Genomic DNA, 16,484 nt, shown 5'->3' with positions numbered 1-16,484 from the left:
TTGCACAAATTTGACTTAACTGCATTACAAACAGAATAAAACAGGTTTTCTGATGATGTTATAATGTTTGTACAATTAAATTAGTTTCTTTGCAGTTATGAGTTTAATCTAAGAAAGTTCCTAGATTTACATCTCGAAAAAATATCATTAAAACATTATCACTTGTCCCACATTCATAAATAAAAGCACTTTGTCACAAGATACTGCAGTTGTTGAACTTTTATTTGTTTGATGTTTCATATAAAAAAGAAAAAACTAAAAGAAAAAAATTAATGATTCTGAAGCATCTATTTGGAACTTTTCTTGAACATTTCAATTAATTTTAAAAAGTGACCAATTTTGCATTTCAGTCATTTACTTCTTCGGGTTCAAACTGTTACTCAAAACTACAGAGAAGACTCACAAAATTGTCTTCATTAAGCTTTTGGGGCCTTTTGTGGTTCATTAATTATCGGGTTCTGTAAGCTATAATAACTAAACTGATGATATTCCTATAGGAATATCATCAGTTTAGTTATTATAGCTTACAGTATAGTATTATAATACTGATCTACAGAAATGTCAAACTGGCTGTGTTTGCCAACTTCTTGGAGTGATGACCTTTATAATGTGTTTCAAATTTAAAAATACTTTATTTAACGAAGTTTCACAGCCAAAATACAATTCCAGTTTGAGGCTGAAATTAAGCAAAAAATCTGGAAATTTTAATTATTTATTTGATTTTGTGACTGTTTGTCGTCTAAGTAAAACGAATGAATACATTATTAATTCATATAATCATCATGCAGCATAATACATTCACCTCCTATTGTTTTCATAGATGCTATTTACTCGTACAGTTATATTTTTATGTTATAGGCCCATTTTTGGACAGAAGCACAAGTAAGCTTAAAGATTCGGGGAGTGAGTTGACCACTTGGTGATCCTCAGGGCTTGACGTTGATGGATGCTTGGCCAGACACCTGCCTGAGACCAGGACAGTCCAGGGTAGCAAACACTCTGGTTTTTCCAGCCCTCTGAGGTGTGAACATCTCGGTCCAGGTCAGAGAGGTACCTCCAGGGATGAGACTGGAGCCAACAGAGCTTTAGTTAGATACCAGCAGAACTGGACAACATTTTAAAAAAAGGTATGTATGTTGAACAATTTGAGTCAATACACATGGAAACTCACCTATACAGTCTTTTCTTGTGTTCCATGACCCCGGGTCCGTCCATACGAACTTCGACATCCTTCAGAGTGTGAGTGAAGGGGTTTGTGAACTCCACCCGGGCTATCATCTCCTCATTTACTATGGCGTTGCCAGTTACCTGGATTACACAAAAAACACGCAGTCAACATAAAGAAAGCTTTTAAATATAGATAGTTTACTGTGGGGTGGGGGCATAAATGGCACAAATGAGACTCCCCTTCTGCTTCGAGAGAAAGGGGAGGGCCCCGTTAGGGTCAATAGTGCTGTCAAATGACATCATTTTCACTTTTTCACTACTTTGTGGTTGTGACTAGGTTCAAAGTTTGTCGGCCTTCGGGGGGCCCCTTGTGTCCTGGGGGGCAATTGCCTACCCTGCCTGTCAGCACGCGGCACCTCTGGATGTGTGTGTGTGTGTGTGTGTGTGTGTGTGTGTGTGTGTGTGTGTGTGTGTGTGTGTGTGTGTGTGTGTGTGTGTGTGTGTGTGTGTGTGTGTGTGTGTGTGTGATGAATTGACAACCTGCTCAGGGTGAAAACCACTTTCTTTGCCCAGTGGCACCTCGTAATGCTGAGCAGGATTAAAGGAGTATAGAAAAGAGATGGACAGTTTCTAGATGCGCAGAAACAATAATTCAAACCTCAACGAGGAGTTTGGGATTGTGCAGGGTGATGACTTTCATTGAGGTGACAATCTTTCCCGTCTCTTTGATTTTTCCGGTGACAATGAAGTTGAGGTTGGCCTGTTCAACCAGATGGTGCATGTAGTTCTTTGACTCAATCATCACTGACTCCGTCACACCTGGAAACATAAACATAACTTATTTCATATAACATCACATATTTCATGTCCTCACATTCTTACTATTTTTGAACCTTTGAGTCCCCCCTCTTTCTTGAACCTCCACATACGTACTTCCTTGGGGCTGAATGGTTACGGTGGGGGTCCTGAACAGGAACTCATGGCTGGAGACTCCAGTATAATACACCACACTCCCACTGATGTACGTCCCCACTGTACGGCGCTGGTCACTTCGGTTTACGAACTCCAGGTTCAGCTCAAAGTCATCACCGACCCCGATCTCCAGGGTTGGCAGGATCACGTCCACATCAGCCAAAGGAGGGTTGGAGTTCTCTCGTTTACAGCCGTACTCCTCTGCTTTCTCCAGGACAGTCCGCTCCTCTGAGGTCCCTGGGTTGGATCGGAAAATAAAGAATCCACTTTAAATCAGTTTTAAAGTTGGACTAAATATTTGTTGCTGATAAGAGTCAGCCCAGATGTCTTAGATCAAAACGACCACTTTAGGTGAAGTGAAGTAAGAAAGATACCGAAGTGGGACTGATGTTATGACCAAAGTGCCACTGACCCTCACCTTAAAAACATTACTTAGCTTCTCTATCAAGCACAATAGTTTACATACTACAATAAATTTAGAGTTGAAACTGTTTAAATACTGACCTTCAGAAAACTTGTAATTATCAGTGATGTCACGACGAGTGACTTCTCCAGCAGCTTTGGTCAAAACCATTCGACCCACATGAGTCCGGTTCACCTTTATCAGCTGCATTGTGCCATCTTTCTTTCGAGAATAATACACAACGTCGCTGTTTACCTGCAGATACAAAGACGGCCGCTTTGTCTTTGACAACTAATAACACTCAATGCATGTTGCTCAGGTTTTTAATCAAGGCATTTCAGTGAGAAGACGAACCTCAGCAAAGACGAAGGCAGCGTCAAACGGATAGCAGATGTCTCCATGTTTGATGGCCTGGACTGACGCAGGTCCACACCTGTACATCCCTTATAAGACATGCAACAATTAGTGTAGTCCATTTACTAATGGGAAATACAATTGTTAGTATGCTGCCCAAGGGCTTGATTTTTCTTCATTGGCCAAGCATCAGAAGGTGGTGGTCACTAACCTAGGGGTAAAGTTGAAAGCAGAGCTTAGATTTGATTCTCAGCTAAATGGAATCATGAGGTCTTGATATTTCCATCTCAGGCGGATAGTGAAGACTAAGCCATTTCTGTCATGTAGCCATTTGGAGACTGTGACCCATGTCTTTGTTTCCTGCAGGATTATTGTAACTCGCTATATGCAGGGTTTAGACAAGCTTCCATAGAATGCCTCCAGAAAGTTCAGAACTCTGCAGCTCTGTTATTGACAAGCACCAGGAGGCCTGAGCACATCAGTGATAGGTCCTTTGCATTGGCTTCCTGTCTCTCATTGCATCAGGTTTAAGGTAATCTTGTTTCTGGTAAAGGCATTAAACAGGGAGGGGGAACCTCAAATACCTCTCAGAAGTCATCCACAGGCATGACCCGGTGCGTTCCCTTAGGTCAGCTGACTAGGGGCTATTAACAGTGCCCAGGTACATGTTGAAATCTCATGGGAGCCGTGCTTTCTCAGTGCTGGGACCAAGACTCTGGAATAAGCTGCCACTGGACGTGAAGCAGGCCCAATCACTTGACAGCTTTAAGTGCCGACAGAAAACCCATCTGTTCTCTCTGGTGTTTGGACATTAAGGTTGGGATTAGGTGGGTGGTTTTGCTCTGATTATTTATCTAATCAGATTGCTGTAACAAGACTGGTCGGGGTTGCTAAAACTGTACTTGGGAAGTTTTTATGTTGTTTTAGTGTTTTTATGTAGGACTGTTTTAATTGCTGTGTTTTTATTGGTGTAAAGCGCTTTGTTTGTCCTTTTGGACTTGTGAAAGTGCTTTATAAATAAAGCTGATTTGACTTGATTTAATATAGTGCATCTGTTCATGAGAACTTACCATCACTGGTCTCCTGCGGTGTTGCGTCCACAACCTGCCAGCCTCCAAAACCTTGAGGGAGGTCCGGTCTGGACATGTAGCACTCATTCCAGCAATGATAGTTCCTGAGAGAGAGAGAGAGAGAGAGAGAGAGAGAGAGAGAGTTGCTCTATTACCTCCTCCCAATCACTCAGTGAAACACTCGTTGATCACCTTTTGCTAACACGATAATATGCTGTCACAGGATACTGTTCTTCTATTAATAGATATGTTGACAATATCTGAGCTTAATGATGCAGTTTGATGAGAAGTTTGGTACCAGATAGAATCCCTGGTGCGGTTTCGATCAACTCTGCCATTTTCATCCAATATTATGTCAGTCCTCAGGTTTCCGTCATTGTCGTGAGCAGAGAAGTAGTTGGTGACAACTCGAGATGGGATTCCCAGACAGCGTAGGACTGAAACACAGACATTTGAAATGTTTTTTTAGGTGTGTAAGAAAATATTGATACATAGAATTTTGCATATTTTTGTGTTATGACACCAATTCAAAATCTAAAAGCAGTGTAATCATTTTTTTAATTGAGAAATTACATGCAAACATTTACTGTATTTCTTTTATGTGGCACAATTCAAGCTCCGACTACTGGGTGGCAGCAGTTTTTACCACCTAATTCTGATGGAACAATGAGACCTGGATATGACTTGGAAGAGTTTTTCAATCAAATTCTGTGTTGAAAATTGCGAATATCATCTGGCTGTTAATATCGTGATATGTATCGTATCGTTTCCCCCGCATTGTGATATAGCATATTGCCAGATACTTGCCAATTAGCGTCCCTATTCTTAATGTTTGATACATATTTCATTTCTTCTTGAAACGTTTCCCGAAGGGCTAGTCAAAGCTTTACTCCCCTCCAAATATCAGAATGTATTTATTTATTTATTTAGAGTCTAGATTGTAAAACTGAGTGGTTCCTGAATATTCCAAGATCTCACAGGTGTTGAAGACGGCGGCGTAGACCCAGCACTGAGCATAGCAGACGGGCATCTTGGTGCTGGCATAAGTCAGCAGGATGTCAGTACTACCAGTCCAGGAAGTAGGCGCCACTCCGTAGGTGTAGTCGCCACTCCAGTTCCCCACCAACACCCCGTCATCATCACGGGAGTTAATCTAGAGTGAAAACGAGACCGAATTAGTTTGTAGTTAGTCGGAATTCATTTGACACATTTAATTAAAATCATAGAAAGGTCATTTAGTTTCCTCACCATGGCTGAGGCCTTTCTGGTCACCTTGATGGGGTCTCCTCTGTTGGTGATGGGCATCTCAGACCTGTCCATGACCAACAGACAGGCATCCAGAACTCCAAAGTTGAACTATTGGAAAATAGAGAAGAACTTTTAAAGTCCATGTAGATATTCTTGAGAGATCTCTAAATGTTTTCTCCTACCTGTCCATAGTTCCAGTCTCTCTCAGAAATGTCATCGTAGGCGCCATGATAAATGATTCCCACCTCATTCATCACACACTCCTGCCTCTCTTTCTCATCATCCAGAAACACAGCATCATCTGACATAAAGGAAAAGGCAAACAGTATTGAGATCAAGAGTGAAACAACCTTTACACATGTGAGTTTTAACACACCTGCCGCCCAGGGATTGAAAAGGATGTAAACAGCTCGACTGTCATCCTTTCTAGTCCTGCGGGTGCCAAAAGGCGTCTGTACGGCAACATACATATTATATTTTCCCACAATGCAGTCTGCTATAGGGGTGAGTCCCATGGTGACGATGTTGTCGCTGGTCTCTTTGATGCGACCTCTCCATGAGCTTTGCTTTTCCTTTTTGGGAAAGACTGGAACATAAGTGCCCTTACTGATTGCAGGGCTGGAACCTGGAGGAACAGAAGGAATCAGCAAGATTACATTAATCAAGACTTGTAACTGTGTGCTGCAGGATGTATGGAATCACAAAGATGTCACAAAGTTGAAATCCTCAATATTACTCCCAGGAAACACATCTAGAGTAAATAATATAGTGAATAAATCTCACCGATGACAAACTCTACAGCGAATTTGTCCTCGTTAGGTTTGTAGGGACGATTGAATGTGATCTTGATTTCAAACTCTTGCCCTCGACGAACAATAAGATAGTCAGAGTGGTACAGCGTGGTGTGGTGTTCAATCTTATTGCTCTCATCGGGCCTCTTCATCATGTCCACATCCCAGATGTCCAAGAAGTCTGATGAAGAGACAGAAATATCAAAATGTGACATTTATGTGTCCTAAAACATATATTCTTCTGAGACAAAGGGTGAGACAAAGAACAAGAGACAACATTAATCCCTGTAACCAAAAAAATGTTGCATATTTGATGTCTACCTCTTTAAAAGGATTAGTGGCTTACTCACAAACTTCAATGCCTGTTATCTGCCCTCTGGTGACAACTCAAAGTACTGCAGGTGGTAAGAGCCAAATCTAGTTGTTTTTATTCTCATTGATGTAGTTTTATATGAAAAAAATTACATTTAAATGCAATAGAAAACTTCACACATATTGCACCCACAGCCAATAAATCAATATTTTATATTATTTTCTGAATATTGCTTTATGTATGAGGCCTTAAAATGGGCAAATTCTAGATCACTCACATGCATACGTTTGATAAATAAGAGCCCAGGACTACAGCGGTCGTAGGATTCATTACAGTATAAGACATTCAGACTTCATTTTGAACAAATGAAAACAAAAATACATGCCCTGTTGCTTTTTTTACTTGAAAATCAGTGGACTGAGAATTGCTCCCTGTGGAACTCCGCAGGAAAAAAGACCAGAGAGGACCAATCATCTAAGTGGACTTTAAATATTTCTGATTCAAACTAAGTCAGAGATTTACCCGTAGTAACCCATCCAAGTCATTTTTAAGTATTTTAAAATGCGCAAGTTTTTTTTTTCTTATTACAATTTTTAAGTCCCAAAACCACATCAGTAGACTTCTGTAAAAGCACATTTTCATGTAAACGAACCTCTGTCCCAGTCTAATTTTTGGCCCTACAACAAAATAAAGTGCAGTAGTCATTAGGAATAAATAAGTTAAAGATCCTTAAGTCATCAAAGTGTATCTTCTTGAAGCACAGTTTTGTGGTTGCTGTGCTGTCATCAGAAACATTGCCGGTGTGAAGGCCGACCAAAGCATTTATTTGTGGTTGTTGGGTTGTTTTCTGACTGTTAGACAATATTACAGTCAGATCATTCACAAATTCCTGTCACATCTGGCCATTTTCCACTGCAATGACACACTGCAGGAAGTCCACAGACTTTATCCAGTTTGTCTGTCATTCATCTGTCACTCATCTACTAAAACTACCAGAAACACTGTTACAATAAAGAGCTTTATCTTTGCAAAGCACCACACAGTCATATCGGTTCTCTGCAGCAAACAAGCCCTCATTCATACAAGGCACAAAGATAAGTTCTGATTGACACATTTGAATTCAAGTGTGTTTTCATATTTTATTGACACACATTCACACAAATGTTAGAGTTTTGTGGTTTAACCTGTAAGAGGAGGGTATCCTCTGGGGCCAGGAGCACCAAAGTACTCCAACTCTGGGATATCTGTCGTTTCAGAATTGGAGGTGCCGATGGGGGCTGAGAATCGACCACGGCTGCTTAACTTGGGTGGACGTCCAAGGGGAGCTGGGGGAGCAGGTGAAGGAGCCGAGGTGGCCCCTGACTGATCAGAAACGGTGCTCATTTTTAGTTCTGTAAGCCTATAAGAAAGAAAATCAATAGGGTCAGTATTAGCCTAATAATGTGTCCAATAGTAAAAACAGCTGTTTTGATTTATAAATAGATTGTTTTCCTTCTACAGATGAGGCCTCCAACATTCCCCAATATGATGGTAGATCAGACTGTTTTATAGCACAAGTGGTTACCATATGTGTTTGTGGGTTTTGATTAAGGGAAGCTTACCCTTACTCTCCTTCCTGGAAGCTGCTGGCAAATATTCAGTTGTGTGTTTACAGAGAGAAGAATGCACTCTAAACAATAGAAATGCTGAATTTACTTAATCAAGTTATGCCAGCTGGTTCCACTAAACCTAGCTTAAATATAAAGAGTATTGTATGTTTGCTTTGACATAGAAACAGAACAATATGTAGTACTCGTTAGATCTAAGAAACCAGCTACAGTGGAACCGGTAGACCTAACTTGATTGAGTACATTCAACACTTCTTTTTTTAGAGTGTACATTTCCATCACTCAGTAATAATCACGACTAACCATTCATGTCAAGTTTTAAATATAAACTGATATTTTTCAAAGCCATAATAAAACATTGTTATTTTTTACTGGGTTTAAAATGTACTTTTATTTCATGTAGCTTATTTCGATATGTTTTTGCATGATTTCGTTGAACATCCCATCTGTGGTACTGGTAGTTTTAACGAACAGAGCACTCTCTGTTGTGCTGAAAGATGACTAATGCACCCCTAACCTCTCTTCTGGTCACACCCACATTACGCAATAGTGAGGACAACTCTCAGCCAGGTGTCTGCACCATCAGCTTCGAAAGCTGTGAGCCTCATTAGCCTGTAACAAACATATTTTATTCATTAAATGATGTCATCATCTTATGCACATGCTGATATGAACTTGGTGTTCTAACCCCGTTGGAAACGTGGACCCCTCGTGAGCTGCAGACCTGATGTCACTTAAGTGCAGCGTGGACTTCTTTGGATTTAATGAGTCATGCTGAGCACACTGTAGCTCTTTGTTTACATCGCTGTGGTACGTTAACATTCTGGATTAGGTTTGAACCAACCAGTTTTTCAGTGACCACATTGGCCATTTGGGTTCTTTGGCTTATTGATTCAACATTTAAAGACTCATGAAGAAAATCCATCATAGTACTCAGAGTAAAGTAATGGAAATATCACTGGAAGCATTTTCCTTTTTATTATGCTAAGTAAGTCTGGAAGCACAGGAGCACCAGCTTTTTTCTGTATTTATGCCATCATCAAATTTACGATGCATTGAGTTTAACACAAACCTGCCACTATTTTGGATACATGCCAAAACATTAGAAAAATAATGTAATTTTCTGACATGTCCTCTTGAAAAAAATGCCTCAAAGAAGTTTTATACTCGTACTTTTAAAAGCTGTTGAGTTACTGCTCAGAACTTTCAGTCAACGCGAGAAATCATTAACGTTAATCAATGCTTTTTTGCTAAAGATGCAGCTTCTAAATTATAATGCACAACAGTGCTTTTGTAAGATGATACAAATGCATTAGACTACTGCATGTATACATAAAGCAATGTGTGCATAAATAAACAATATATATCAAATGTACACAACTTGCAGAAAGGTATTAAAGGAGTAAAGGTGTGAAAATATATTAAATTTGTTGTAAGGGGTTTGAGGAAAGATTTCCATGAACGTTTCAACAGAAGTAATGCAAAATCCAGAGCTGTGTTGATTTTCATGCATTAGCTTAACAGAATTATTTTCACCATGGAAGTGTAAAAACAAAGGCAAATAATCTCATTTTAAACCCAAACGTACAGATTTCACTTCTAAAAAATATTCATATAAATTATGAAAAAATGAAGCCATTTTTATCCTTTGACAATCTGTGAATACGTGTTGTCTAAACTGTAATGATTATGATACCTTCCAGTGTTAGAATTAGTAGTATTAGAAGAACTGCTACAAGACAGGTGAAACAAAAAATCTAGGATATGTTGAAAATGTCCATTATGTCAGTAAACCAACTTAGACTGAGAAACCATCTAAAGGCTCAAGAACCCTTTACAGCTGTAAGAAATGGTAATCACAATTATAACAAATAAAGGCTGAAATTTCTGGCTTTGCATGTAACGAGTCTCAAATAGCTTCACCTTTTAAGCTGAATTACTGACATAAATGAACTTTTGCACCATTGTCTATTTTTTGGGTGTTTCACCTGTAGATCAATGCTTATTTGAGCTAAGATTTTAAAAACACGTAAAATGTTTAAGATTATCTTTTAGCCATCAGTCACAAGCTTTTTCCGACGACTTTAATGTTAATCTAAGTTGAAGCACAAACTAAGTTTGTTGGATCCTGTTTATTTCAGAAAAACTAGGCCGGTGACATTCACGGCATAACTTAGCAGAGCGCTGAAGTCCCCCTCACAAAGTTGATAACATAGCTGAGCTTGGCTTTGTGCTCACGATGAAAGCCGTAAACAGCCCTCTCCTCTCTCAGCGAAGAAAAATGTGATCGCTTCATCTGCTGTAAATTAGGGATGAAACACATTTTTATCCCAAGATGAAGAATTTTTGTGTTTGCTGCCATGACAACAAGAACTTTACTGGATGTGACTGCTGAAGAATGAAGTTTGTTTCAAAAGGTTAATGCGTAACTAACGTTTTGGTGAGAAAACATTGAAAAAGTCATAATTTGTTATTTCTGTGGCGCAACAATGAACTGCAAGAGATGTTGGCAGCCTGTTTCAGAGGTTGCACAATAGCCACGTGTTTTCAATGACTTTCAAAGTTATAAACTTTTGCACCAAAGCTGAGTATTTACTCACCAGTCGACCTTTGTGACAAGATGCTGTATGTTGAGTCGATCTGCTGCTGCTCCATTCAAGCGGACTGGCGTCCCTGCTTATATATCCCACAGGGGCGAGGGGTCTGTGTGTTCTGAGTTGCTGTGGTTGTGCGTCCAGCTTGGAACAGGATGTGGAATGTACCATCTCTGTGAAAGCCACAGCTGGGTGACGCTCAAGCAGATTAGTTCACCCACAAAGTTTCAGTTTAAACTTTATTTTGGTGCACTGAGCCCCGACACCACTCTGAGGTTTGTTTGTGCCAGAACACATCTGTGCCCACCCGTCAAAAGATATGGATTTACTACAGGAAGCACAAAATAATAACATGAAATATCAACATGATTTGGTAACTTTGTTCGGAAATAAATGCTTGTAAATAAAATACATTATGAGCAGAATCATCATCTTCATCCTTTATTCATTGAGCCCCTTACAGGCATGAAGCATGCCACCAACGTGCTGCACAGCAGAGAAAAACAGCAAAAACAATTAAAAAGCAACAAGTAAAAGAATAAAGTCATGTAAAGATCAACAACATCTAACCCATCCATCTTCTGAACCCTCTTTGTCCACGCAGGGTGCCTATCTCCAGCGGTCAAGTAGGCGGGGAACACCCTGGACAGAGAGCCAGTCCATCGCAGGGCAACACAGAGACACACAGGACAAACAACCATGCACACACACACTCACACCTAAGGACAATTTAGACAGACCAATTAACCTAACACTCATGTTTTTGGACTGTAGGAGGAAGCCGGAGTACCTGGAGAGAACCCACGCATGCACAGAGAGAATATGCAAACTCCATGCAGAAAGATCCCAGGCCGGGAATCAAACCCAGGACCTTCTCACTGCAAGGCAACAGCTCTAACCACTGCGCCACTGCACAGCCACATCTAACCCACAGAGTTAAAAGCCAAACCATAAAAATGGGTCTTCAGCCTTGTTCTAAAACCACGACTGAAGGAGAGAGCCTAACAGATAGGGGAAGTGTGCTCCACAGTTTCGGTCCTGCTGCAGAGAACGCCCTATCCTCTTGACTTTAGCTGAGCTCTAGGAGCTGCAGCACAAGGCATTGTCCTTCACACCAAGATTAACCACTGAGGCACTTAAGCAGGAATTCAGGTCACCACAGTCCACCTTGGAAGAATCCAGATGACCATTTGGTCCAAACAACACTGATTACAGGAGTAATGATTTAAATGAATTAGCATTGTAACTAAAACCGTGGGGGGTGGGGGGCACAGTTGTATTTAGATAACTTGTTTTGCAAATTTGCTTCAACATCTTTAAGCTGCTTTATAAATAAAGCTGGTATCCGATCTCACATCCAACGATCACCAGTTCTAAGTCCCACCCCTTTAGGGGTCCTGAACATGACTACTCAGGTACAGAAAATAGATAGATGGTGTTCAGACTGAAAACTCTGCACTCAATGGTAAATGGCCTGTATTTGTATAGCACCTTCTTAGGGTTCTACAACCCCCCAAGGCACTTCACAACATAATCAGCCATTCACCCATTCACACGTTGGTTGGTGATGAGCTACGGTGTAGCTACAGCTGCCCTGGGGCGCACTGACAGAGGCGAGGCTGACGAGCGCTGGCGCCGCCAGTTCCTCCAACTGAAAAAAAATTGGTTGTTTTTATGCATTAATATGGGGATAAGAATAGAGTTAATCTAATGCATCTAGGTGTTTACTAGGCCTCCATCAAATCGATGTAAGTCATTGTCACTTCACATGGTGGTGTTCTCATAATGATCCAAGGTGACGTTTTAGATATGTGTTGTGTAAATGATGTTACAGCCCTTAAGGCGTTCTGAGACTCCTGCAGGTTAAACAGTCTAAAACAGGAACTTTCATCATGGTAAACATGGGGTTTGCGTAATTTTAGAGTTTAGGTTTTAAACATTTTATTGGCGAACCTCAGAGCCTGTTAAACTGCAGGTTCAGACCACATGCAACAGTAGCTCCTGAAGTTTAGCGGTTATTTTTGGCTGATGCAGAAACAAAAATCTGGTAGAAGTGTTTCATGTATTTTATTAGAAATACCTTTGCTGACTTCAGTATTTAGTGTTTCAGCTGAATTTGAAGTTGAGTTTGGCTTTGAGGTTTGATCTTGACTCACAGGTGTTGTTTACTTGTGATGGAGGAGGGGTTTGTTTTGTCATAACTTGTTTGGACATAACTTGCTTCTTATTGCGAGCAAAGCCGCAATTATTATGTTTTTTAACAAGCGGCCCCTAAAGCAATCCCTGTGCAGCCTCTAGTGATCTCAGCTCCAGTTCTAATGGAGAGAAGCTCCAAGAGCGCACCAAAGGGAGTGAGCGAGGGAAACAAGTCGAAGACACACAGGAACAAACAAGAAGCAGAAATTAAAGAAATCAGCTGTAACTGCACTACATGAGGGAAAATTATGCAATGCACTGGGAGAGCACAAGGATCATGAACACAGAACAACTAAATATGAAAGATGGACCAAGGAAGCTATAGAAATAAGGAGATGTGGACACAAAACCATAAACAGAGATGATGGAGTATTCACATTGGATCACGCATGGGACAGAGTCAACAACAAGGAGGATGCAGGCAGCAAAGGGCAACGCTGTCCTCTGCTGTCCACAGATAAAAGGAAGTGACGCCACCAACACTGGCAATCTATGATGATGGCTAGAGATACTAGCTAAAACATGTCAGGTAAAAAAAAGCTATTTGTTACTAAAACTATGTAAGAAAAGAACAAGAAAACAGATAACGAAGATAAACACAGAGTGGGCGTACAAAAGAACTTTAAAAAGTTCTTAAAACAAAATTAAACTGTTACTGCTGCCCTTGTATCGTGTAACTGTGCTACGATGCTAACGCTAACTAGTAAAAAAGTGTGAAGATCTGGTTTCTGATTAGTGGATTGTAAATCCTCTTCTATAACAGCTTTATTCATCAGCTCTAATTATGAAAAAATATATTAAAACATTCTCTGTGTGTGCAATGTCACTGTTGAGTTAAGTTGCAATGAATATCCCCAACCACAAGGGGGGGGGGGGCCTGCAGCCCTGGCAGACCTCCAATTCTGGTACTAATTTATACATTGTCATGGTTCTGCTGCCTTCTAATCTTGTTTTGCTTCTCTAAGTTTTCTGCAGATGGGCGTGTCAGAGAGTCACAGCTGCAGCTGATTTCCCATCAGAATGGCCGTGGTCCTAGTCGGATTTGTTTCACATCTTGTGTGATTTTTGACTTGTGCTTAAATTCAACTCTCCCTGTTTACCGCAGTATCTGCCCTGGATCCTCGTCTCAGTTCCCGCCTGCCTGAAGTGTGTTTTGCCTCAACGTCGCTCACCTCCCCTGGCCGCTCGCTCTCCACCATCCACCTGCCCTACCATCAACCACTCGTCTCCGCCTGACCCCTCTCAGCACAGACCTGACTTGCCTCCCCCTTCAGCCCATTATCAGCCCAAGACTGCAAGATCATTCCATTTTCTATTTACTTTTCCTCTGGTTCTTAACCCAATTTGTTCTTTTGTTTTAGATTCGGATTGTCTTTACATTTTGTACATTCTTAGCTGTACTCCCGTGTGTGATTCTTTCATGTGGGTCCGGAAACTTCCACCCATCATGACATACATTTGCATAACTTGAAAACAAATTCCATAAAAACTGGAGATTTCCATTTCTGTGTATTCCAAAAAAAATTTAAATAAAAAACACGTACAGTTTAAAAAGCCTTAGAAATAAAGTAAAAATGACTTCCTGTGGTAAAATTTGGTTACTGAAATCACTTTGAGGGCTGCGCAGTGGCGCAGTCGTTAGAGCTGTTGCTTTGCAGCGAGAAGGTCCTGGGTTCGCTTCCCGGCCTGGGGTCTTTCTGCATGGAGTTAGCATGTTCTCCCTGTGCATGCGTGGGTTCTCTCCGGGTGCTCCGGCTTCCTCCCGCAGTCCAAAAACATGACTGTTAGGTTGATTAGTCTGCCCAAATTGTCCTTAGGTGTGTGTGTGTGTGTGTGTGTGTGTGTGTGTGTGTGTGTGTGTGTGTGTGTGTGTGTGTGTGTGTGCATGCACATGATTGTTTGTCCTGTGTGTCTCTGTGTTGCCCTGCGATGGACTGGCTCTCTGTCCAGGATGTACCCCGCCTGATTGCCCGTTGACCGCTGGAGATGGGCACCAGCCCCCCTGCGACCCTGCGTGGACAAAGCGGGTTAAAAAAATGGATGGATGGATGGAAATCACTTTGAACCACTCTGAAGCTTTTTATCGGCCGTCAGATTACAACTTACAATTGTAGTGCAGTATTAGCTCGCAGGAGACACGACAACCCCACACTCACTGACGTAAACAGTAGTCATATCCCGCAGCCCTGCTGGATATGAAATGTGTTTCAGTACAACCTTCCTTCCAAAATGACTGAAACATCATACACTGTAAAAATCTCACTATGTTCTCACATACTGCACCTTTAATAGGAAAGTCAGAACAGTTTGTGTAAATAGTCAAAAGGCTGCCAAATGACACTGTAGCAAAACATAAATCTTTAAAAAATATAAAACCTGTTGAGGTATAAAACCCTGAAAGCCAGGGATTTTTTTTTCAGCTGATGTTTTTGAAAGATGTATTTATCCACAGTAACCTTGTTTTTGTCATCACTATAATTATATAATACCACAGCAATTAATTCTCTAATAATTCTTCCTGATTGGCTGCTGATTCAGCTTGCTTTGCTGCATTCACTCTTTATATTTGGTTTTCCACTTTGGCATTGAAACTGTGTTCAAGGCTCATTAAGAGCGAGAAATGAATCCAAACACTAGACCGCATTACTTATGAACAAAATGTCTCTTTTATTTGCTTCAACCATGAAAACTAATTTCCATCAGTTAGACACAAAACATCAATTTATATTCCCTCTCAGTCCAAAAGATGTCTTTTCTTCACACAGAAATATAACATAAATGCTGAACATCATCTGGTTTTAAAGGTCAAAATTAACTAAAGAAAGTACTTAAACCACAAGATTACCACCACTGTCATGTATCCTCTTCACTGACCCTTTCATTTACATTGCAAACTGATGTGTGAATACTGAGTCAAGTATAAATGAGGTGTTTATGCATAATGCAATATAAAGTTAGCCATCCATCCTTGTATTTGTGTTTGTGGTGCAGCTTTACATCATGGTAACAGCTCCGTTCAGGCTAATGTTTCTATATTAAGTTGTTCCTAGAGTGTTTTTCTCCTCTCTGACTGCTGCAGGGGGAAAGGCTGAATCATGAAGAGAATGATTTAATGATAGTGTGTGTGTTTTCATGGCTCAGGCTGGATGGGACTTTAGGAACCTGGTGTTCCATGTTGGTACCCAAGGATGTACCACGGCCAAGGTGCTGTGACATGATGAGGTCTTGCTGGCTTTTGACACAATGCAACCTCTGTTGGAACATCAATGTTTCTTTCTTATATTTAGGGCAGAAAAGTTAAATGTTATTTGCTTGCTTTTGCATGTTCCTATTTGGTTCTGCTGTGGTATCTTGTGGTAGCGATGCACTGATACAGTATTTTTCAAATCACATACAAGTACTTACAATTAAGTACTTGCAGAAACTGATTATACAGTATAACTACTAATAAATGTATATATTTTTTTTACTCTAAAATGCCTCCAATGCTGGTTGGCCCCTCCCCCCTCTCCAGGGGTGACCCTCTGGGGGTTGGGGTTGTTCTGGCGGTGGTCTCCCTTGGGTCTCCATGCTCTGGGGGAGACCTTGGGATCTCTGGAGCTTGCATCTCCTCCATCTTTAGTGGGTCTGAGGGCACACAGGTGCTCACATGGTGATCTCACAAGTATGAATTTTGTGTTTTTGACTCATAACCTAGGGCTGTGGTTGGCACTAAATGCACTATAAATTGTTACTGTTAAATATCCTCATGTGGTTGGTGCAGTGATAT

At 40.8% G+C, this 16,484-nt stretch overlaps 1 protein-coding gene across 1 annotated transcript; it reads right to left on the bottom strand.

The window, feature by feature from the left end:
- Positions 1-698: 698 nt before the first annotated feature.
- Positions 699-10,661, bottom strand: f13a1b (coagulation factor XIII, A1 polypeptide b). The gene is made up of 15 exons (XM_054747503.2): positions 10,526-10,661; positions 7,503-7,717; positions 5,998-6,186; positions 5,591-5,839; positions 5,397-5,515; positions 5,215-5,322; positions 4,945-5,119; positions 4,265-4,403; positions 3,967-4,070; positions 2,897-2,985; positions 2,644-2,797; positions 2,101-2,376; positions 1,826-1,986; positions 1,172-1,308; positions 699-1,068 (listed from the first exon to the last, which is right to left on the bottom strand). Exons 2-15 carry the CDS (start codon positions 7,699-7,701, stop codon positions 927-929), a joined length of 2,241 nt encoding a protein of 746 aa, XP_054603478.2. The 5' UTR covers positions 7,702-7,717; positions 10,526-10,661; the 3' UTR covers positions 699-926.
- Positions 10,662-16,484: the final 5,823 nt, after the last annotated feature.

This window comes from Nothobranchius furzeri, chromosome 2, assembly GCF_043380555.1.
Source record: "Nothobranchius furzeri strain GRZ-AD chromosome 2, NfurGRZ-RIMD1, whole genome shotgun sequence".
In the NCBI taxonomy this organism is placed as follows: Eukaryota; Metazoa; Chordata; class Actinopteri; order Cyprinodontiformes; family Nothobranchiidae; genus Nothobranchius; species Nothobranchius furzeri.
Note: the sequence above shows the minus strand (reverse complement) of the source record. Positions and strands in the feature narration are given on the sequence as shown.

Bases quoted from the DNA above. Each gene is read 5' to 3' on its own strand.
- f13a1b (XM_054747503.2), bottom strand. From the start codon at position 7,701: ATGAGCACCGTTTCTGATCAGTCAGGGGCCACCTCGGCTCCTTCACCT. The intron at 2,986-3,966 runs GTAAGTTCTCAT...ATGTCTTATAAG, and splicing joins ACCGCAGGAGACCAGTGATG to GGATGTACAGGTGTGGACCT. The intron at 2,798-2,896 runs GTTCGTCTTCTC...TTGTATCTGCAG, and splicing joins CTGCCTTCGTCTTTGCTGAG to GTAAACAGCGACGTTGTGTA.